General features: G+C 38.2%; 1 protein-coding gene across 1 annotated transcript; it reads left to right on the forward strand.

Annotated features, from left to right (window-relative positions):
• The first annotated feature begins 421 nt into the window (after nucleotides 1-421).
• On the forward strand, nucleotides 422-24,130 carry LOC149801074 (uncharacterized). The gene is made up of 5 exons (XM_089955104.1): nucleotides 422-589; nucleotides 12,453-12,541; nucleotides 14,065-14,255; nucleotides 20,882-21,005; nucleotides 23,946-24,130. Exons 1-5 carry the CDS (start codon nucleotides 493-495, stop codon nucleotides 24,069-24,071), a joined length of 627 nt encoding a protein of 208 aa, XP_089811230.1. The 5' UTR covers nucleotides 422-492; the 3' UTR covers nucleotides 24,072-24,130.
• The last annotated feature ends 22 nt before the right edge of the window (nucleotides 24,131-24,152 follow it).

Here is a 24,152-nt window from a genome sequence, read left to right on the forward strand (position 1 = left end):
TGATTTGAATAGTCCTCTTCAAAATCTGAACCATCCATAGATTTTGCCACTTTTACAATTTTCTCAGATGCGTTAGTGTACATGTACAAAAACTCAGATTATGCGAGAGCATGATTCATTGAGTCACTGTCTCACGTCATCGACGAACACTGATGCCTCTACCAATGGCAACCGCTGTGGCTCAGTGGTAGTGTAGCGTGACTAGAATGCAAAGGCTGCATGTTCAAATTTTACTAGGGCAAGTCCGAATCAGATCTGGAGGTGTGTCACTAATTAGAGCACGTTACTTCTATTGAATAGGCACTATATAGTCATTCATGTCATGTTGTGTCCGGAAATACCAACTAATCAATGATAGAGTACTTTCAAAAGTTTTTTTAGTCGTGCACCTTCCATGAGAGTGCATGCCAACCTTATATAATTTCAGTGATTATAAACGATGGTCTATTATTACGTGTCTAGCATAAAGTTGTGGACAGGTATTGTGTGAACATGGCGTATCCAGTAATTATGTTTGTGCTCTTTACGGTTGTGATTTCGTTTCGGAGAGCAGATGGACTTCCTCTGACATTGTGTCCTAAAGGATTTGGTAATATATTTTGCTGGTTGAACAACCCTACTCTCTGTCTGTCTGTCTCTGTCTCTCTCTCTGTCTCTCTCTCTCTCTGTCTGTCTGTCTGTCTCTCTCTCTCTCTCTCTCTCTCTCTCTGTGATAACTGTTCATGCCAATCGCTTTTACATATCAGTCTATCTATATTACTATCACTGTCTCAATCGATAAATATATGCATTTTATAGATCGTTGCAACTGCTAAATACGCGCAGACTGGTAGCCGAGTACAGATACGTTCCCGTATAACAAAGACAAAATCAAATTGTTTGAATTCTGTACATCACCGAGAAATTTAGAATTGCGTAATAAATCCAAATTTTAACTAAAGTATATACCTGGTTGACCAATTATGCTGCGCTCACCGTTATGGATCATTGCCATCTCACCCCTGTCTGAGTGGGTTCGAATCTCAGGCTAGGCCAGCGTGGGCATGTGATAAGACTTGCAAGTAGCTAATCGTGGGTCGGTGGTTCTTTCCGGGGTTTTCCCGGGTTCTTCCACCACCGTTTATACTGGACGCTATGTATAGCCTATTTTGTGCAAAAAATGGCGTTAAACCCTACAACAACAACAACAACATATGCCGCATAAATGATACAAATACTGTTGGATACATATCTTAAAGGGTATTGTGACTCGAATCGGCTTCATAGCCTGGGTAAGTGTTGTATAATCAAAAATCACGTATTGCATGTAGTAAGTGAAAACGAGTATGCATATAAGGTGACTGTCACTCGTGGGATTTTGCTGACAGCAAGAAGACCAATATGATTGCCCCCTTTCAGTAGCATTGTGATGTTTACCACAAGCAGTGTACGCGAGGCCCAGTTAACATCTAAAATGTAACGCTCGTTGCATCCTGCTTAGTCTGCATACAAAAACACGATAATTAGTGCAATTGCTCAATTCCGTCTCAATGCCGTGATTTATTGCGCGTAAAAGCAATACCAAAATAACCTTTTTAGATCTCATGAATTTGTTTTCCGCAAAACAGACTGCACCTCGCATTTAAATATTTATTTTTCCAAAGGTAATAATTTATTACGTTCTATACGTGGTATTTGGTTATACCACAACCAACCACATTATGAAGCCTATTCGTGTTACTAAGTGATATGTACATTGCTGAGAGAGATCAAATGATGGGTCAGAATTTAACCAAGATGCAAAGCACGTGATTCAAAAAGAAATAGAATAATAACACTATTTAGACGAACCTTTAAAGCAAATTATACAGCGGTCGCGATCATCATAAGGCAAACTTTGACTGGGCAACATGTGCTAACATATTTAACCATGTGATTGTCATGTGTAAATATACTTCGCATTCCGTGTTGATAATATGTATATCTACCTACAGTAGCAGAAAAGATGGTAAATAGCCACTATTCCCATCCCATTAAAAGTTATAATTTTCTGTAGTTGCAGAATTGATGACAGCCATCGTACATCATCACCCTCCCATTCACCAAAAATATAATTATTATTCGGCAATAAAAATGGCGAACACCGTGAACGAATCTCGTAATTATGAAGCTACACTCGATTCGCAATAAGCACGATGTTCAGGCAGAAAATTCGTTCATGCGTTATGATGTAAGTAGTATAGTGGGGCTGTTTAGGGTCAATCGACCTGTATGTAAGGCTTTTTAGAGCAGAATTGGACCCAACAAGCACTCAAGATAAATGTCTGTGTTGGAAGGTATAACTACATGATAAGACGTTTCACAGGATTGGGCACTGGTCTTATGACGTCGTCCCAGTTCCGTGCGTACACCCTCATCGGGGCACCTGATTATAGACGAGTGGGAATCGGCCCACACACTCGTCTTTAAATGTCCGATTAGGAAGGGAAGAGATGGACTCAGAAGAGAGGTCCAAACGTAGCCGGAAAGTACCTGAAATGCCAAAATTAATATTGCCAAATTCAACCCAGTTAGTTATATAATGGCTATTCCCTATTACCAATTCTGTGTTAGCCACAATCGCAATTAGTCTCGAATTTAAGTATTAAATTGTCCTATCTTAATTAATTCCAAATGCACAAAATGTGCATTAATACTTTAAATCAGACCTAATGAAAATTCTTAAATGTGAATTTCTCCAATTTCTTAATGACACCTTTCCAATTGTATCTGCTATCTTCTTCCCACATCAGCAAAAGTGTGGTACGTTTCGCTTGAGCACGAAGGCTCCATCCTGTGGCGACATTGAGGCTTAACCACCTTATAGCGTTCAAGGCTTTTATAGGGAAAATGGCTTCCATCGCTGACTGTATTAATCAATCTCGTGCTTCTTGCTGCTTCGTTAGTCGACGACTAAGCCATACTGTTAGTTAGTTAATTTGATTATAGAGGCTTGCGCACAGATGTGCATGTGCCTCGGGTTTATTCCTGTACCGCAGGATGATAATTGCTATTGAGGGAAGGAAACTGTGCCTCATCCCTCAGACTTTATGCCCTTAAGAAGTGCTGTTAATTTAGCCGTCAGCTAGCGAAACATGGTGTTTCATGCTAGCTGAATGGAAGGCTGACACAAGTGGGAATGACCTAACACGCATTTATGTATAATATTTCTGTTTTACTTGATTGTATGAGTGGGAATGGTACCTGCTCTCTCTTATGAAGTGTTATATTCGAACATTTGTATGTGGGCATTGCACGTTGAAATTTGTGTTCTTCCGAGGCAAGGGAGGAAAGGTGAGGGGGAAGGATGTTGTCTGTCTGCAGCAGGCATCCGCTGGATCCAGGTTAGTGTCCGAAGGTAATTTTGAATTCTGAATTACTCATACTATTATCAAAAGAGTAACGTAGTGTATTCTGTGCTGTCTTTTAACTGTTAGTTCAGAGTAAGTAGGTAAGAGAAGAAAGGAGAGGCGGGTTTCTTTGCTGAACTACTCAGGTCACTTAGACGGGTCAAAGTCGCCCGTCTTAACTGTGTTACCTAACGGTCAATTTGGATTTGATGGGGGGGGGGGGGTAATGTTTTCATTATGTTTTTAAATTTTATTAGGGTAAGACGGTTTTCTTTCCAGAATTACTCGGGTAACTTACACGAGTTAAAATTGCCGGTCTTAACTGGTTACCTGACTATTTTTTTTTTTTTTTGTTAAATCCTATTATTGAGCCCTGTTGTTTCAAGATATTTTAATATGTTAAGATTTGTTAATTGTTTGTTAGGATTAGCTGGTTATAGGAAGTATGGATATGTATGATGGGATCCAATTTCTTTTTGAGTTCTTTGAAAGTTGTTTCTTGCTATCTGGAGTTTTGTGCAATCATTGAATACATGATGCAGGTCTTCTACAGTGTGACAATTGTAGAAGTTTATGTTGGCTGGTTTTGGGCTTAAGTATTTACCAAAACTGCCTGCGAATCTTGTTTTCCCTATCATTATGCGGTTAACGATTTTTTGATCTACAAGCTTTTGATTTATATTGGTGAAGCGCGGACGTGAAGGAAAATATCCCATGACATCAAAATTCACAAGGTTCATATGATCACCCATAAAAAAGCAAAATTGTTAGGGCATCTCAGTATGTACACTATGTACTAGTACCATTTCAATTGCTAGTAGTTAAGAACATTATCAGACTCAATTGAATTTGACTCAATTGCACAGGTGGCTTACACAATATTTGTTGTTAGGGTCCATTTACAAACATCTGGACATAATTTGGCTAAGTACGGGCGGGTTGTATGATGCCGGAACTCCCCTCCACTTCCTACGTCCGGACATTCGTACAAAGGGCGGAGATGGGGAACGATTTCCACCCGCCTAAATTAGGTGTCCCAGTTTGACGTCATTGTTACCAACCAATCTCGACTGACGTTACAACTGCATTGGTCGACACCACAGTGACTGGTAAACATAATTTCTTTTTAGCATCATGGGTGCATGGGTCCATTCCCACTCATGAAACAGCCCTCCAATTAGACCACAATGGGAACCAAAAGGATCCACGGCTGAAGGCTATAAGGCTACACACAAACGCCTGGGGGATGAGGCTCTTTTTCCTTCCCCCAGGATCAATTATCAGGTCGCTGTGCGACCATTAACAGTGGTACATGCACAACGTGCGCACACCACTATAATCCAATTAATCAATCAATCAATCACCCCCAAAAAACATGGAATGCGCGGACCTAAAAGAAACTCACTTTTTAATTGCAAGCACTAACTACAAACAAAAACGGACTATACTTTGAGAAGCTACCGAAACGAAATGCTTATAGACACACTTCCATTTTCTTTAACTTACTAACATATAATTGGCAATTAAACTAGTATGTCTTTTCTAGAATATTGGGGTGGCCCTGCAAAGGGCTGTTTTTTGTGGACGGGGAGTTATGGCAGTGTTTTATCGTCTAAGATTGCGTCCCCGTCTGGCGGCAGGCTTTCCCACATGAATGGGGCGTGCATCTTCGGAAAGAGAAGGAGCACTCTTTCGTGTCTACAAAGGCAGTCGACAAATCCTGTCAAGTTCCTGCTGTTGCTGCTGCTGCTGCTGCTGTTCTCTCTGCTCTTTGCTTCTGAAGTCTGTACTACTCCGTAAATTCTTCTTTCTTGATTTCCTTTCGGAAGAGCTCTTTTATCAGATCTTTGGTTACTTCAGTATTCTGGCAATCTCCATTTCTTCAGGCTTTGCCTGACGTTATGTAATGTCACGTAAACTTCGTTCAGCTTGGCTAGTCTTGAACATATCTTCATCGGAAGATGAGTCAACAATAGATGGTTTGGCTGATCGGTCGGTCGTTTCAATTAAAGTCTTGTTCGCCCTTACGGGCAAGTACGACTAGTTAATTTCCCGTGTGGGAATAATTGATTTTTTCGAGGGGTAAGGAGTGGTGCCACTTCTCCCAACGCATTAATGCAATAGGGAGCGCTATTTGATTAGTCCGATTTCGGGACATCGATGTCTCGCTGAACTCATGGTTAGTGGTAATGGCCCACACGCACTCACTTATATGGCACATGTCTTTCAGTGGCAAAGGTATGTCGGACCGAGTGGAAGGGATGTGAACGATATCCTGGATTGATTTTTTGTACCCCAGTTTCAGAATAGTAAATGTCGTCGATTTGCCGTATTTGTAATTTGGAAAGTCATTTGTGCTGTTTGTAGGATAAGGTAGCGATGACATGATGAATCTCCTAGTCTATTTAAGCGAAAAATTATTTAATCGAATACTATTTGGGGTTTCTATTCTAATAATTAGTATTTCCGCCTTGTGCGGGGTGCCTGATGATTGATATTTAATCACCTTATAGTTCTAATTTGTTAAGGACATATTTCCTAATTATGTAATTTGGTGCCACATTTTGTAGTTGGTATTGGTGGCTTTGGGTTATTGACCATCATTCGTTGCCGCATTGTGCAGCTGGCCCTGATGGTTGTTGTTGTGGGGTTTAACGCCATTTTTCAGCACACGAAAGGCTATACATGGCAGCCAGTATTAATGGTGGAAGAAGAACCCGGGAAAACCTCGGAAAGAACCACCGACCCACGAGAAGCTACTGGCAAGCTTTCTCACACACCCACACTGGCTGAAGGCCCTCATGGATGTGAGTTAAGCCACTTTATAATATTTAAGTTTGTTGACCAATTTTAATTCTTGTATTTTAAGACAATTCATCATGCCTTAAGTTGTAGGATAAAACAAATAGATGTTGTTAGTATGAGTATGATGGTTACCTAATTACCGATCACCTATTGCATTACGTAATTGATTACACATTTGGACGACTCAGGGTGCTGAAGTGGGTGATAGGTGCAGATGTAGCATCAGCCTGCCTCACGCGAAACACCCCACTACTTGGGCTGTAAACCGTATGCTACCCCCGGCCCTAATTTCCCACCCAGTCGCTCCTAGAAGGATCAGAGTTTGTATAAATGGGTATTAGCTATGTCCTTCTTCTGAATATGTCACTAAGCTGCATTGCTTGTATAACCACCCAGGGTACCGTAGTGTGATGAGTGCAGGTGTAACATCAGCCCGTCTCACACGGTACATGGTCCTATTCGAGCAGTAAACCGTATACTACCTCCGCACCCACTTCCCCACCTGTTTCAATGCATGAAACTAGCGGATGGGTGATTGGGTTAAGTAAGTGGCTAAATGTAACTATATATAGGATATGTGAGATGTCCAGCCGGTCTGATCATAACAGGTTGGGTTATATTTTTTTGATTTTATCAGTCTCCTTGAGGACGATCAACATGGCATCATTTGTTTGATTGGGGCTGGGATTAGTTTGATAAAGTAGTTCAGGGCAGGTATATGACGAGCCAATTTTCTTCGACGTGGTGGTTAATTGTTTCCTTTGTTCATCATATTTCGGGCATATGCTGAAAACGTGCCTGACGTCTTCATCATCAAATCATTTGGGGTATTTCGCTCCATTTCCACAATTACCCAAGACATGTTTCCTCATGCTACTTGCAAATAGGGATTTCCTGTATTAATTCCGTTAATGATCCGTTGATGGTGTTTGATATTGGTTTTTGGTGCTTTGGGTTTGCATCTCACTGTTTTTTTAGTCGAGTTCTGCGTACGTCCTTTGGGGCATGTATCCAATTGGGTTTGCCATTTAGAGGCAATTTGTTTGGATATCCTGTTGTATAATTCTGGGACGCTATAATCGATGTGGGCCGGTTCTGGTTCGCTTAGTGCGTTCTTTGCTGCTATGTGGGCCTTGTCGTTCCCTGGGATGATTATATGAGACGGGACCCACATGACTTCTGCAATTTGGTCTTCCATGTTGTTAAATACTAAGTTGGATTCTTTTAGGAGGCTTTCACGCCCCTTTGAGGTGCCTGTTTCCAAGGATTTTAGCACACTCAGTGAGTGACTTTTATTGTTTTCTGGAATTTCTGTTGATATGTCTTCACTGCTTCAAATATGACCCAAAATTCTGCTTTGTATATTGAACAGTTATCCGGGAGTCTGCTTCCTATTTCGTTATTCAATTCCGGGATAGTGAATGCAGCAGCAGTTCTGTGTTGTTTGATTTAGACCCATCAGTGTATATTTTGACAAATCCTTATAAAAAAATTGTCTAATATAGTCAGGATCTTTGATCTTATTTCTGAAGGATGTTCTTCTTTGGATCCAACATTTGTTGTTAAGGTGTTGATATTAGGTTTATTCCTTGTCCATGGAGTAGGGTCTGGATATCGTGTTGATATTAGGTTTATTCCTTGTCCATGGAGTAGGGTCTGGATATCGTGTTGATATTAGGTTTATTCCTTGTCCGTGGAGTAGGGTCTGGATATCGTGTTGATATTAGGTTTATTCCTTGTCCGTGGAGTAGGGTCTGGATATCGTGTTGATTCTGCACGAAGGCAGTCGAGTAATAAGTAGTTCGTTACATAATATGTGGATCTTTTTCCCAGATGGTGGGACGGGGACGAGTCTCAGGCTAAATGGGATGTTGCATTTGTTAATGATGTTCCTTGTGTGATGACTGGGATTGTGTATAGAAAGTCTGGCTGCGTGTCTTAACGTTAAGCTGTATTTTAGAGTGTATCTGTACATTTGCGCAGAGCATTTGCTTGGATTATGTCAAGGCGTTTAATAATTGATGGTTTGGCAGATGCATATATCTGACATGTGTAATCCAGTTTGGATCTAATTAAGGCCCAGTACAGTGTTACCAAAGTATCTTGGTCTGCACCCCATTGTAAACCTTTGATGTTTTTCAGGAGATTAAAGTCTCCGTTAAATTTCGGATTAATTCGGTGATGTGATGATTCCATGTGAGATGTTGGTCGTAGTACATGCCTAAAAATTTTGCGACTTTTCAAATTTGATTGGTTCGCCTTGGATATATAGGGTTGGCGGTTCTATATTGTACCTTTATGGGGAAGGGGGGAGAATAGTATTCCCTTTGGTTTTTCTTTTGAAAATTTGAACCCCCATTTATCGGCCCATTTGCCGATGTTAGTTAAATTGTTTTGTAGTTCAGTTATTGTTTGTTGCGTGGTTTGCCCGCTTTCCATATGCCACTGTCGTCAGCAAATTGGCGAAATTTATTGAGGGCTTTTTTCCTCCTTGATTATATGCTTGCTGTCGCCATTCGCGTCAAGAATTGTTTGGTTGCATTGGTCGATGTCCTCTTCCCCTAGGTCGGCTAGTTATCCCGGCGTGCAAGGAATTGAATGAATGCTAGTTGGCTTTGTCTAGTCTCCATTTGGAAACTTTTGAGGAAGTGGCAACTAGATGGGAAAGGTTAATGGTAATAATAATGGGGAAATGGTCGCTGCCCAACGTGGAGTCTCCATCTACTTCCCCATGCGTCATAGATGCTAATTTGGGTGTGCAAATTGTTAGATCAACTGCCGATAGTGATCCATCCTCTGGTGAAATTCTGGTTTTAGTGCCATCATTTAATATGACCAGATTGTTGTTAAGGACCCATTCTTCGATTAATTTGCCTCACTTGTTTTGGTGCTTTCCTCCCCATCTTTTGCTGTCTGCGTTGAAATCACCACATATCACGTATTCACTCGTTGTGCTGATTAATTGGGCATAGTAAAGAGGTTAGATGGCACGTGGCTTGCCAGGGTCATATATATTAAACATTTCGAATAAAATATGCCCACTGTGGATGAGTATCGATTAATACTCAAGGGGTGTGGGATTGTTATGGGCATTTGTAGCTACAGAGTATTGTTGGAATGATGTATTTTGGAGTGTATCGCAGACAAAGATGGCTAAAACACCCCAACCCCTTTTCTCATTGTCTCTCATGGTGAATGTACTGGTTGAATAATCTGATTTTTGGTGAATGAGGGTTTCTTGGATAACTATCAAATCAGGTTTGAGTTTAGATTGTTGAAGTTTAATCATTAGCTCTGGTTTATTGATACTTAATCCCTGGCTATTTCATTTCCAGATTATTAGATTCTTTTTCCTAGTTTTATCCATTCTTGATGTTATAGTTAATTTATTTTAGTAGATTATAAAGGTCGGATTAGCGTTTGGTTTCGAAGTGTTTTTACAACAAGTCAGATAGTAAATCGTAGAATGGAATACAAATTTCATGATAATTTTGAGAGATGTCTGTGATTCCCACCTTGATGTCCTTTAGGTAGTGAATAATGGTGGCATGTGAGAATACCTCATGTGGGGGCGCATTTGTTACCTGCTTTGCTTACGCCCTTGGTACTTGAATTGTTCGGTAATGAAGGGTCTGCATTTTCTGTTTTGGTTTGATTCCGAACCTCCAGAATGAAGGTAGATATATCAGATTTAGTTGGTTGGATAGTGTTACCATAAACATTAATTTCTTGTTTTAATTTATGTTACACCTGTTTCTTATTATTGCGTGAGGGCAAGTGGGGTCGTCCTATTGTCAGCTGGTTTGTTGGACTGGGGTGGGCTTAGGTAGTGGTCGGATTAGGGTTTGGCTTAGGTAAAGCAGGTATTTATGGTACTGCCTCCTTTTCTTGCACGGTACGTTTCAATAGGCTTGTTGCTTTTGCTTTTTGCATAAGGCAATTTTTGTTCTGTCATTACTTGGATAATTTCCTCTTCTCTCCTGGTGTATGAACAGTCCTTGGAAATGGGATGATGGGGTGAGCTGCAATTATCCCACTTTTGTCCAATTTATGTGCGTTTGATGCTGTGGCTGCCGCCGCAGTTGTCGCATTGTTTTTTGATTTTGCAACTGCTGGCGTGGTGTCCCCATGACTTGCAATGACTGCAAACGCGAGGTTTGACGTTGTATTCAAGTAGTGGGTACGAGTAGCAATCACATTAAACGAGCAGTGGTGGGGTTGTTTACACTTCCAGTAGAATTATGTTGGTTAGTTGTCCTTGATTTGACTTTCATCTGGAATCTCTTGATATGTCTTCTTGGTTTATTAATTCTATGGTCATTGTTGTTTAAAATATTGTATTTTGGACTGAGTTTAATGACCTCTATGTTAGATGTATTTGACTTTTGTCCATTCATCTGTGTCGGTTTGATCTTGGTTATTTTGGCTGAATCGGGTATTTGCTCCTTTTCCTTGACCATGGTCTGGTCCTGCTGAGTTTTGCTCGGCGTGCTCAATGCTGCTCTTGTGGGGTTTAACGCCATTGTTTAGCACACGATAGGCTATACATGGCGGCCAGTATCAATGATGGAGGAAAAACTCGGAAAGAACCACTGACCCACTAGAAGCCACTGGCAAGCTTTCTCACATACCCACATTGGCTGAATCCGGGACTCGAACAGGCGCCGACAGAGGTGAGATGGCAGTGATCCGTAACGGTGAGCGCTTAATTGGTGGTCACTCGGGGCCTCTCGGTGTTTTTTGTGAGCGCCTTGTGCCTTGTAACTTTGACATGGGTTGGTTTATTTGATGTATCTCCATCTATTTGGCTACCTGTCTTGTTGTGCTGCACCTAACTATGATGTTGTTATATCTGAGTCTAATGATTATGAAGGCTCCTGCATAAGTGTTAATATTGATTTATACTAGGCTATTGGCACTATTGTAGATGTGTTTGGAGCTGCTGCTGGCGATGAATATCGTTAGGTCTTTTACCAATTCTGTTATTGTTGATAGATTTTCCTTGTTGGTTGTTTGGTCCCTTCTTTCGTATTATTTACTTTTTGTTGCTTGGTAGTCACATTTCTCTTGGATATTTGGTTGTTGTTTTGGTTGTTGTCTTGGAATGTGTTTTTATTGTATTTTTCCATTTGGATATTGCGTTCATCGGAGTCTTACCCTTCTTTGGTCCAATATCTCCTTTAGTGGTCTCTCCCTCCTCTTTTCACGTGACAGCATATGGAAACGTTGGCATTCCTGTTCTTTATATGTCCATAGAAGGTCATATATTTTAGGATCTGCTATAGGATTTTCCTTGCAGGGGCCTGGTGTTTGACTGGAGTGGATGAGTTCTTTCGCACTGTGGTGGTTTGTGTTCCTTGATTTTGAGGTATCTGTGTGCCCCTTTTTGTTCTTGTCTTGTGATAATGGTGGGGTTTGAGCCATTTTTCCCGGTTTGACTTTCTTAACCTTGATGCTGGTGGTAGTCAGTGGTTTTGGGGCATCTGTCATGTTGTTTGCCTGTTGACATTGGTGATTAAGGGAATGGCGGTATGTTGGTGATGGTGGTTGTTTTTGTTGTTTGGTTTAACGCCATTTTTCAGCATACGATAGGCTATTATGAACAAATAAGTTGGTATGGGAGTGTTAGGTTAATAATACTGTATCAAGCGTAGATAGAGGTCTGATATGTGACAGTTTAAAGTTCATTAGTATTCCAGGACACGGAACAGTTTCCGTTATTACCTGAAATTCTGCTCACTTTCCTAAGTCCCTAATTACCTCCACACACACCTTTGTCATTAACGTTTGTCCGTACATCCTTAATCATGCAGACCACATATTATTACATTTGTCTTCCTAGAGCCTGCAACATTAAGACGTGTTATTATATTTGTCTTCTTAGAGCCTAACACTTTCAGATAACGGGTGTTTATATTCGCCTTCCTTGAGCCTACAACATTGAGACCACATATATTTATCTTAACATTATGAACAAATAAGTTTGGAGTGTTTGGTTAATACATGCTGTATCAAGCGCAGATACAACACTGAGACCACATATATTTATCTTATTGCAACCTTCACCTTTCAGACCACATGCTATTATATTAGTGTTCCCACAACTTTCACCTTTCAGACCAGATCCTTATATTTGTCTTCCTACAACCTACACTATTAAGATCATAGATTATTATATTTATCTTGTGTTAGAACTTTGAGAAATCCTGTCACTTATATGAATTAAATGTGCATTCCTGACATTTAGTATGTATATCACATGACTCATTTTACTTTCAGTTTATGCCGAATGCCGTTTAACTACCAATCCAAATATGAAAGACCTTCCCAGTAAAATTGAAGGAACTGTGTATTTTCGTCAAAAAGTGGTTAGTATGGTAGAGGTAGTTGCGTTGATTTTGTAGTAGTTATGGTGCGCATGCTGGTAGTAGTTGTAGCTATAGCTGCACCAGCTTTAGTGGTGGTGTTGGTGGTAATTAGAATAGTTATATGCTTACTCATAAAACATTTCTGAATGAAGGTTTAATGACGAAATATGACTCGAGACTTTTATATTAGTAATGTAAAAATTGCCCATCCTAGCGAATCCGAGATACATACATGCATATTGCAATATCGCAGGGACTAGTATATAATGCTTGTAATATCATAAGGACTAGTATACAGGTCTTATGATATCGTTAGGACTAGTATACAGGTCTTTTGATATCGTAAGGACTAGTATACAGGTCTTATGATATCGTTAGGACTAGTATACAGGTCTTATGATATCGTAAGGACTAGTATACAGGTCTTATGATATCGTTAGGACTAGTATATAAGGCTTAAAGATAGCAAGGACTAGTATATACGTTTCATAATATCGCAAGGACTAGTACATGTATATAAGGCTTATACTATCGTAAGGACTGGTATATAAGGCTTATGAGTAATTCCCCACCTGCGTACTCATGTGGAGTTGGACCACCGTAGCATCATAGCCCATTACATCTAAATGTTGTACTGTCAAAAAAAGTGAAAATGTGAAATATGAGTAGTAGTCAGTCTGTTATCCATGTTTACCTACCATATCACAGTCATCAGTCATATTAGTTAATTTCATGTCACTCGTCACTTGAATATAATTTATCAGACCAAGTATCGTCCAAGCCCATGCCTTATACTTTGTTTTGTGTGTGTATCCAATGCTAGACATATTAGTTATTTACAGCCAGCGGTGGAATTAATGTTTAAAAGTTTGTTTTTCATTTAAATATATTTCACAAAACCCACGATACATTACAGGGCAGAATTGGGTCAAGTGCTGTTTTGGGGCTTTTTTGGGTGGAGATGTGTTCCAAAATTACAAAAGGACACAAACTTTCATCGAAACGTCACGAAAGCAAAAATCTGTATGTTTACTCAAAAGTGTGTATAATGCCCCATAAAGGTGAGCAAAAATAAACCGATGGTCAAATTTCAAGTGACCTGCGGGTGGTGGTTGTCCGAAAACCCTGGATCCCACCCCCCCCCCCCCGCCGATCAGACCCTGGATTATCATCATACTTGGCATGACTCTTTATCGATCACGACAATTAATTCTTAGTCTCTTACGGATATAAAGATCATAGTCATAGTTAAAAAAAAAAAGATTCTTCTTGTATTTCATAACTTTGTTCCTATATGTGGAATAAGTTTGTCAAGGTTTTGGTTATTTATTTTATTTATTTGCTTATATTTCATGAATTCCTTCAAGGGCTGCATTCATACTCTGAAAGAGTCGTTATGAAGTTGAGACCGTTAATTTCAAGACTTGCATGTATTACAGCATGCTTCGAGTGTGAACTTGACCTTCTTGCACTTATTTTAATTGTGTTTATTAATTTCATATGTTTCAATTAATATTTTTCAGAGCAGGGATTGCCGAAGAATGGGGATGCTTAACATACGTACGGAAATCCAAGGAATTCCTATGAATGACCAGACTAAGTTACATGGTTTACACGTGCACGCACTGAATAACCTGAGTAACGGATGCGATTCACTGGGTCCACATTTCAATCCTTTTAATGCAACACACGGTGCTCCTACAGATACACCTGAGTAAGTTACGCACACAGGTCACCTGACATGTTTCGTCTAATATTGGGTTTGCGTTGGATAAATACCTGGGCACGCGCAAGTTGTACGCCGATGCTGATTTTAAGCTGAGGTGTACAATGCACATGCTCGGATGTATATCCAAGTTGATCACCATGGTCGAGGATCGAAGCCAACTTAACCATCTGGCTAAACAATAACTGTAACGTTTTATATTATTTCACTTATATTTGAAATCAAATTCATTTAGATGTTGTCTTCCAAGGTTTTTGCTGATTGTATTTAAAATGTCTAAAGCAATGTTAACTTTGCTGAAGGTCTGATCATTAAGCATCCAGAAGGTCTGATCATTAAGCATCCAGTTGTTTTCTATAAAATCGGTCAAAATAAGTGTGTTCCTTGCATAATAAATGGATCGTACTAATAAACTGGTTGTTGGCGTTTCTCCATCCTTGCAAACTTGAATAATTAAACATCTAAAGAGTGTTGTTTGTACAGATGTCAAATACACTGTCAGGAGTTTTGTTTGCTCCTCAAGAGCTTTCAGATTCCACAGGATTCACAACGTCACAAAATATATTCTCCCTCCCAGTAGGCATGAGCCAACACAAACCACAAAACACCAATGAAAGAAGTTTTTGAAGAAAGAATAATACATTGGTTGTACTACAATGACAATATAACAGTAAATGTTAATATGAATCTCCCATTTCTCGAGGCTGCACGCTACTTAAAACCACATTTTAAAATAATTGGCTCTTTTGAGTGAACACATATAGTGAAAGATGTGAAAGATGATTTTTTGTTGGCAGAAGTGTTAGTGGTCGCTATTGAAGGTTTTATGGTATAAGGATAAGACTATATAATGGAATGAAAGGATGCCATATGTTTATTCTTAAAATTACTAAATTCGGGCATTAAAAAGTCAGAATAAAGCTAACCAACCATTGCTTCAGCTGCCCCGTCTCTGACGTCACACTCACATGACCATGACGCTCATTGATCTTCAAAACAGTCGAAAGATCACGTATACTTAAGTCGTTTGTCAAGCCCCTACAACTATACGGGCGGCAGTATGCATATGCTAGCTATTTGATCATATATTTAATATAATGCTGAATATCAACAAAAGAAAACTTGTAAAAGCCACGAAAGAAACCATTTTAATGAAAGAATATAGTATGACCACACTTCGACATTATATTTTTACTACTCCTACCCCTGGGTCAAGTCCCTGGGCGGGACACTTGAGTCAATAAGGATGACACCTTTTGATTACAGTTTGATTCCATATCTTTCGTTTCAATGAACATTTGTTCAATTCACTATAAAGATGGGACACGGTATGGTAAAAAAAAAATGCCTTTTACCACTAAGGTGTATTGCCCTCCGAATTACGTCAAGAAGTAGGACATCTTTCGGGGATTCGTTTCTAATAGTTAAACATTCCACAACTCTGTTCACTTTTTAGTTCAAATAACAATAATATTTCACACTTCCCTGTCTCACTATTTGAATGTTGTTACCTCAGGGTTATGCCCCTGGATGGAGCCATAGGTATAGATCTAGGACCTATTGGTATAATAATAATAATAATAATAATAATAATAATAATAATAATATTATTATTATTATTATTATTATTATTATTGTTATTATTTCAATAGAGCATTATCTAGTTTAATGCATATTTATGGCATAACCTGATCGCGTTCTTTACCACTTCTTCACTTTGGTTATTTCCTTGGATTGGACCATTAAATAAAATAGTACAATACTTTTGGGGGAAAATGTGGAATATGTAACATCCTATACTTCCCTTATTTATAGCACACTTGCAGTTGAGTCATGCTCCTGTTTGAGGCAATGAGAGTTAGGGGTTATGCCCTTTGATATACGAAGAGCTTATATCGGGTGTATATTACGGGTTTATTAAAACGGTTCATGTTGATCTTAATGTTCTCTTCTATCTTGTCTCTAAACAAGATGCATCAACACACAAATATTAATCTCTACCATTTCCAGTATCCACACTACTGTCCCCCGCCATTTTGAAAATCTAGTTCTAAGAACGATACGGTCAAATTGCAACTGTAATAGGAATAACGAATAAAGCAACGACAAGAACAGTCCTTGGTCCTGATAGACTTGCGTGCAAACATGGTGCTAAGTATACTCTTTTGATCGCCACAATAGACTGTGCTTATTCACTCCAATATATCCACGTATTTCTTAATGTGTCATCTACTGAACGGAAGCAGAAATAACTCCACCTTCACGTAGATAAAAGCCTTGATAATACATTAAATTCATGAGTGGAGCATTCTCTTTTGTTAATGACCCAGTCGCACCATCTTGGGTCACGGTCATTTTAATATCTTTGGGTTGTTCTACTTCAATTTTTAAATGCAGGGCTATACTAACTTGCTGTTGTAGTTGTTGCTGATGAATATGATTATGGCGGTGGTGGTTGTGGTGATGATGTAGATGAACAAGGATTTCATCCAATCTTGATTCCGGTGTGGACTAAAAATATTGACAGCCGGCTTCAAAATTATCCATCTCAGACCAATCCTCTTGAAATTTAGACCATGAACGTTCCCTCTCAACTAAGAATTAAAAAGTACACTTGTGACAAAGGTGATTCCCATACTGTGTACATTGTACACTTGTTTAATACAAATTACTTGTTTAATACAAAACACTATTCTAGCTAACATTGTCAATTTTGCTACTTGTACTGTTGTAAGGTCTATGAATGTTTTTCGGATACTGACAGAGTTTTCACACCAATCGAATGAAGAATGTAAAAGTTATTGTATTAATCTGAGACGAAATTATTTATTGTCAAAAAGAGAATTCAAAACTTATTCTTTAATGACCTCAAATAAGTTGTGATTTGTTTTTATATCGTCTACGTAAGAATGGCTAGACACATGTATAACCTTTTTGGCTCAAAAATGCGTCAGCGACGTCAACTTTAAGATTATTTGCAAAAGGAAAAGGTTTGATAAGGGTCGATATTGGGTCCAAGTCAGATAGATAAAACTTGCAGATATAAGAGTTCCTCGCTCTTCGTTGAATATGTATTTAATTCTTATCCACGACCACTTTTATTAAATGAAACCAACCATTACAAAGCCAGGGCATTTCGCCTCTGTTAAGGCATCTATATTTGTGGATTATGTACAGAATGGCTAAAAAGCCAGTTTCAGGATAATGACCTAAAATGATACATCTAGCATTATGCATTTGTATACACTATGCGTAATATTGGATGATTGTATCTATAAGTCTGGCTTTTATTTTCAAAACATCGTTAAATGATGTTTATATTCATGTTTAAGTGCTGTTAATTGCCTCAGTTGATTACCTCTAACACCTATTTTTGTTTTCATTCAAAACGTTAACTTATGTTTATGTTTAGGACTGGCGTGCGTGCAAGAATCGACAGAAAATATGTATTATGATTACGCAAAAGCCGTGTTGACAACATTCTCATTAGTAATAGCCGGATGTTGTAAAAGCGGATAATAAAGAATAAAAACCCAGATGTTCCGAAAATCGATGACCAAAGTGGTTTTGTGCTTGTAAAGGCGGAGGAAGCTTACACTATACCTTATATAGTTATTAATTCAATATAATTATAAAATGATTTTGGTTTAGGAGAAATTATTACCTCTTTTAATACATTTATCTCTACGATTTTCTTGACCGCATATTAATTCTAGTTAATTTTTTCTTTATTGTTTGTTTTTTAGTTACCAAACTGTTTTAGCTGCATATTTGTCGGAATATTTTTTTCTTAAATTATGAAACTTAAAAAGAATTGCTTATATATATATTGCATGTCCCAAACTCCCCCCCCCCAACGTACATGATAGAGAGGTATTCCTAGTTACTAATTAGACTATGGAAAAATATTGCTAAAAGTGGCTGGCAGGTAGGAAATATAGGTTCAGCAGGTTCAAATCTACCCGAATATACCAAACTTTTTAAAATCTGATACAACTCAGAATGTGCTAAGAGCGCTCCGGTGACCTAAATGGTCAGAGTGTACGCCTCGGATGCTGGAGGTCGTGGTTCGAACCACGGCAGTCATCCCAAATACTTACAAAAATGGTACTTACAGCTGCCTCGCTAGGCGCTCAGCATTAAGAGGTTAGTATCAGGACTGGTCGTCCTGGTGTCAGGATAATGCGACTGAGTGTGACATGATGCTACATGTCTGCGGCATGATGCTCCAGTGCTAGACATAACTATAATCTGCCACACTGCAGAGATCGTATCTATATGAGTGAAAGCTTGTTAAAGCTACGTTAAAAATCCAAATCACACATACACACAAAAATATGTGATAAACCAACCTGGGTTGTCTGTATCGTCATATAACAAATCGTCTGCAAATCTATACCTCCTGGAATTATTGCACCATCGAACAGTTTCCATAATCTATAAAGAATGTGTGTCTGCTAAAGTAAACTACATTTAATTTGTTTTAGGGCATAATAATTGTAATATCAAAATTACCTCCCTTGTAAACTCTTTTGAGAATAAGCAGCTGATCCAGTACATAATTAATTTAAAAGAACGAAAATTCGTTTCTAAATAAATTTCTGATACATACTTGAAATATATTTAAATATTTGTTTGTTTCTCGGATCTGTAAATTACCGGTAAATAAACAATACAAATACCGATTTTATCTATCACATTAAACATCGCATTAATGCCCATTAATCAGTAATGTCAGCATTCGAATCGAACCATTTTCTTTCAAAATTAACGTAGCCCTCATTTCAGCTCATCTAATCAGGAAAACTTTTGGAAAGTTTAATGACTGCGGAGATAGTTTAATTTGTACTAATGCATTGCAGGTAGCTGCATTTTTCACATTTTCAGCATTCTACAACACAAGCGAGGCCACCGATGACGTCATCTCGAGCGATACATATAAAAATTGCAACTTATTTTTAAAGACAAAGATATGTCAATATGAACTACATAAAACACATTTTAAAATAAAGAAAATAAATATTTGACAATTCTGAGTCCATTACAGAGCTCCAGAGTCCCTAGCTCTTTGCTTGAAAGTCACTGATACAGTAGATGGTAGAGGTATATACCATAGCACATGCGAGACAACAGGTTATGCTAATCGGCGGTTAAAGGTTAATTCAGACCAGTCAGAGCTAGCAGCTTTCGGACGTAGTTAACTTTTGGTCAAAAATTATGATTACCGTAGAATCGAGATTATATTTGTACGAAATTCTTAGTACTCCCGTGTGGCAGATTGATCTAAGATGCTCGCCTTTACCGATCACTCGTACTTCTGACCTGTGTCCGCTTGCGTTCGAGTCTCGACTAACGGGGTATTTGAGAAATTTGAGATTTGAGAAATCTTGACAGTGGCTTCCACAGATATACTGACCGCCATATATCTTGTTCCAAACAAAGCGTTACCCCACAAAACCAAACCAGTATTAAATTCTTACCTTTAATAAATAAGCGCTTACTGTACGGACTGGGACCTTGCGTGTAATAATCACAAGAAGAGAGAAATGTATATATTGGATTTAAAAACTCAATAAAATCCCCGTTCCATTCCTCTCTCTCTCTGTCTCTTGATCGCTTTCATCATCAATGATTAGTTTTAACACTAAACACACGTCTTTTTCCTAGTATACAAATTGTCACACTATGGTCATCTCAAGCTTAAATTTGCATATTTTCTCGGATAATCGAAAACAGTGTGTTCCGTCGTAAAAGTAAAATTTGTCACAAGTAAACAACGCATTCGTTTTTTTTTTCTTCGATAAACGTAAACACTTAGGGTCTTTTAAAGGTTTATATCACGGTAAGTATTTATTACTTATGTTTATCATTTGTAAAAAAATAATTCTTGTTTGAAAGCTCCGTAGAGAACACATCTATACTTCCTTTGGTTAAGAAAATCGAGATTTGTATCAGTTGTGTAAGGCTTTACGTAATACTTGAAGACATTATTTGAAACATTGCGTTCTGATAGTATAGTAAGATAGCGGGTGAATGTTTTTAAATGACGGCGAATACTTTTTCTGGGTATCACACCAAATTAGCCAACCGATATTTAAATGGCGGTGAATAGCTTTATGAAAGAGGTTAAACGATTTATTTTGGAGCAGAACCTGTATTAAGTAGTGGTGAACCCTTAAACAAAGCTATTACACAATATATCGGTTTACTGCAATTCTTTTAACGGTGAACTGTTGTCTGAAAAAAATGCGCCCCTATTTTTTATTATGAATCGATATATTATACAAGCGGTTAACCGGTAATTGAATTATCTCTTTATCGAATGCCTTGCAACTGAAAGAGAATGAAGAGACATCTACTTAGTAACTTCACATTTCATGGTAGGTATTTACATATTACGGTTGTTTTCAAAAAATATAAAACACATTTTTTGGACAAAGTCTTTAAATATATCGTGTTTTGTTTGTACAGTAGAACATTGAAGAATTGCTAAGTCATCTTATACAGACATGCGCATGGCAATGTCGGTATTTTTGTCTTAAAATGTTCTGAGTATATTTCCATCAATAACACAGAAACGTATTTTGCTTGCATAGTATACCAAATTATTTCAGAATGCGACACGTGGGTGACTTTGGAAACGTACGCCAATATGAGGCGGGTCATGTGGCTGAGTCAAGAAATGAACATTTAGCAAATCTAGTTGGACCTAACAGTATCATTGGCCGTGGTCTGGTGGTAAGCAATTTATGTCGTTTATTCTAAATTTTGTATTGAAATTTGCTACGGATCTAAAGTGAAATAAAATGACAGGTTTAACATACCATTTACAATTTGAATCATAAGAAACTACCTAAAGGGAAAAATAGTAGTTCTGTTTTTTTTTTTTTTGTTTTTTTTTTTTGCAAAACATACCTACAGATTATAATGCAATATTTCATAAGCAATTGATTAACAATATATAGCTCAGGTGCTCGCTAACTGTCAGACCTTCAAGGACCTTATTAAAAATATAAATGTTCAATGAACAGGGATCGATCATTTAATTGGTGATTATGACTTCATGGTGTCGGCTGTTTGATTCATTATTCAAACCAGTAAAATGCATTTATCCTGCAAACACAAAAGTTGTTAAATTTCTTGATCGGTTCAAAAATTAAAAGGCGCTTTTCTGACCAGAAATGAATCCCGTTGAAACATCTGGAATCTTTTACCTGACTGGCTTTGATTTGTTATATTAAAAGGTATTTGCGTAAGCTTCACTGATTCATAATACAGTCAGACTCATTTTTAAATTATCACTCGTTGCATAATCAGTCATCATAATCTTATAAGCATAGTTTAATTATCCAGCCACACAGTTTATCAACCTGACTGGAAAAATTGTCAACCCAAATTGTATCACATTCAGATTATTCCCTTAACCTGTCATAACGCATTTTTACAGCCATAGACGCTATTAGTCACAAACTACTGCCCCGCCAGACAAAATCATTTACTACTTGTGCAACTTTAAAGAACCCGAGAATAAGTTTTTCCCGAATCGACGCGCCCAATGAACCAGCAGGTCACATTGTTTCGCCTCATCAGTCATGATGCGTATTTCGACCTGTCGAATTCATATTCCTGACGTCACATTCATCTGACAAGCAGCTAATCAAATCCAGTTGCATATTAACGTTTAAACACATTTGGAAGTAAGTTCTAGTAAAGGAGTCATTCTACTACTCGTGCCTCGTACAGGCAAAGATGTGGGTTTCGCAGCACCTACCTTATGGGACTGAGTATAAGGGTACCCACATTATACATACATGTACATGAAGTAAACATCCCTGGTTAAGGTTTTGTGCGTTTAGGTCGGGTTTCTTGCACACCATACATACCGCGTTATACCTGAAATCATGAAACTTGGTGAAGGGATGCATCTTGACTACAACCTCATTACAAACTTTGATCAGTGTGATCCATATTTTACTCACTTTGACTAAAATTTAAGTATATTTTTTTAAGCTATGTTCATTTCGCAAGCTATCTTCATGTTAAAAGTATGAAAATGAATGATTTTATACATCTATATCAGTACACATCCTAACAGAAAGAACGTTAATTTGACCTACATTTCAAAATTTCCTGGGCTTGGGTTAAGCTTGTGTAGAGTCCTTGACTAAATATGTTCTATATAAATAATGTTATACTTATATTAAGGATACATCTTAATAGGTTCTACATCATTATTGCGAAATGAGAGTTTTGGAACCTATTGTTCATGATATTTAATGACTTAGCTTAAATTTGTGTTCAAATGTAATTTATCGGGTGCTTCTTATATTCCAATTATGTAACTTGATACGTGGCTGCATCTCTGTTAGTAATGCACCATTACAGTCAAGGAAAACGAAAGTGTCTATTATCTTATGCTTTTCTTACATAGGTTAAGTAGTAGTTTAACTCATGAGCACGTTTTTTTATGTCACGATGCGGGACACCCTGTGGTTGGGTGGTCAATGGAGCTCGATTTTACAGATTACCCACAGTTCTCTCCCCTGTTCTCGTAAGTCTCTGCTCGACCAACTTGGATATGAGAAACTTGCCATTAATTCCCTTTGAGTTCTTCCTGCACCAGATATACTGGCTGCCATGTACAGCCTATTATGTGCTGAAAAATGATCTGAAACCCTCAAAAAAGCAAGACGTCCATGCTGTGTGTATCCTAATCTGCTTAGAAGGCAGTGTTTCTGACCAGTGCATGTGGAATTAGAAGTAAATATGGTTATTCAAAATAAACGTGTTTCATGGTTTCCATACGAGGCCTGGTGTGTAGTAGGCAGCCGCCGTAGCTCAACTGAGTGTCGGACTCGCAGTCCATATGTGGCTGGCTCGATACACACCCAGGCCAGCCAGTGTCGTCTGCCTCTGTGTGTCCTTGATAAAGGCTCTTAGCTTTCATTTCATCCGCTTGATAAAACCATTTATGTGTTTGAAGTGTCTTTAAAAGCAACACAATCAAATAGATCTAGCAGCTAATACATGTAATTATTGGTGCATGAACTATGATTGGATTATTAAATCTCACTCCAGTGTTACCCAAAACCTGTGACCTTCACGCTGATAAATATGTCTTCCAGAGATGGACACTGACAATGACCTTTGAAACATATATTAGGAACCATGATTTATTTTTAGAAAAATACAAAACCAACATTACTTGTTTTGTAATCATCTCATTGTAGTACCGATACATTGATATGATATAAAAAAGTTCGATTTTTTTTTGGGGGGGGGGATTTTTTTACGCCCTGTCACAGAATACATGTATAGTATGCGCTAATGTTATGTCAGCACACTACTGGCTATATCGTGCTCATTTAAAACAACTTAAAATTTTTGAAAAGTGTAATGTAAACATACAAGCTGCAAAAACAATTGGGGGAAAGTGTCCAAATTATTTTTCTGCATAATAATTGTTTACCTTGGCTAATGATGACATCTAAAAGCTTTGTAGAGGTGAATCATGCAATCGGTGATTGCACTCTGGTTGTTTAGATTTCTGACTTTAAAATACATTCTTTAACGAAATTCTTTGAAAATGGCTCATGCTTTTTACGACGGCTTACAAACCGGTTTCATTTTTCATATGAATGCTCATTCGTGTGATATATGCTCTATATGAAATTTCAGCTTCACGCAAAAAACGATGATCTCGGTCTCGGTGGTGATGCAGGAAGCCTGACAACCGGAAACGCAGGCGCACGTCTTGCATGCTGCATCATCGAGCAAACGCAAACACCGCACTTCTTCTACTAGGCTTAACAGCTGTGGCTTTAATTGATCAGATATGTGCGCATATTAAAAACTTGAAGTTATATTGTGTGATTGTTTTCGTTT

Source organism: Sinohyriopsis cumingii, chromosome 4 (assembly GCF_028554795.1).
Source record: "Sinohyriopsis cumingii isolate HCF-2022 chromosome 4, ASM2855479v2, whole genome shotgun sequence".
NCBI lineage: Eukaryota > Metazoa > Mollusca > Bivalvia > Unionida > Unionidae > Sinohyriopsis > Sinohyriopsis cumingii.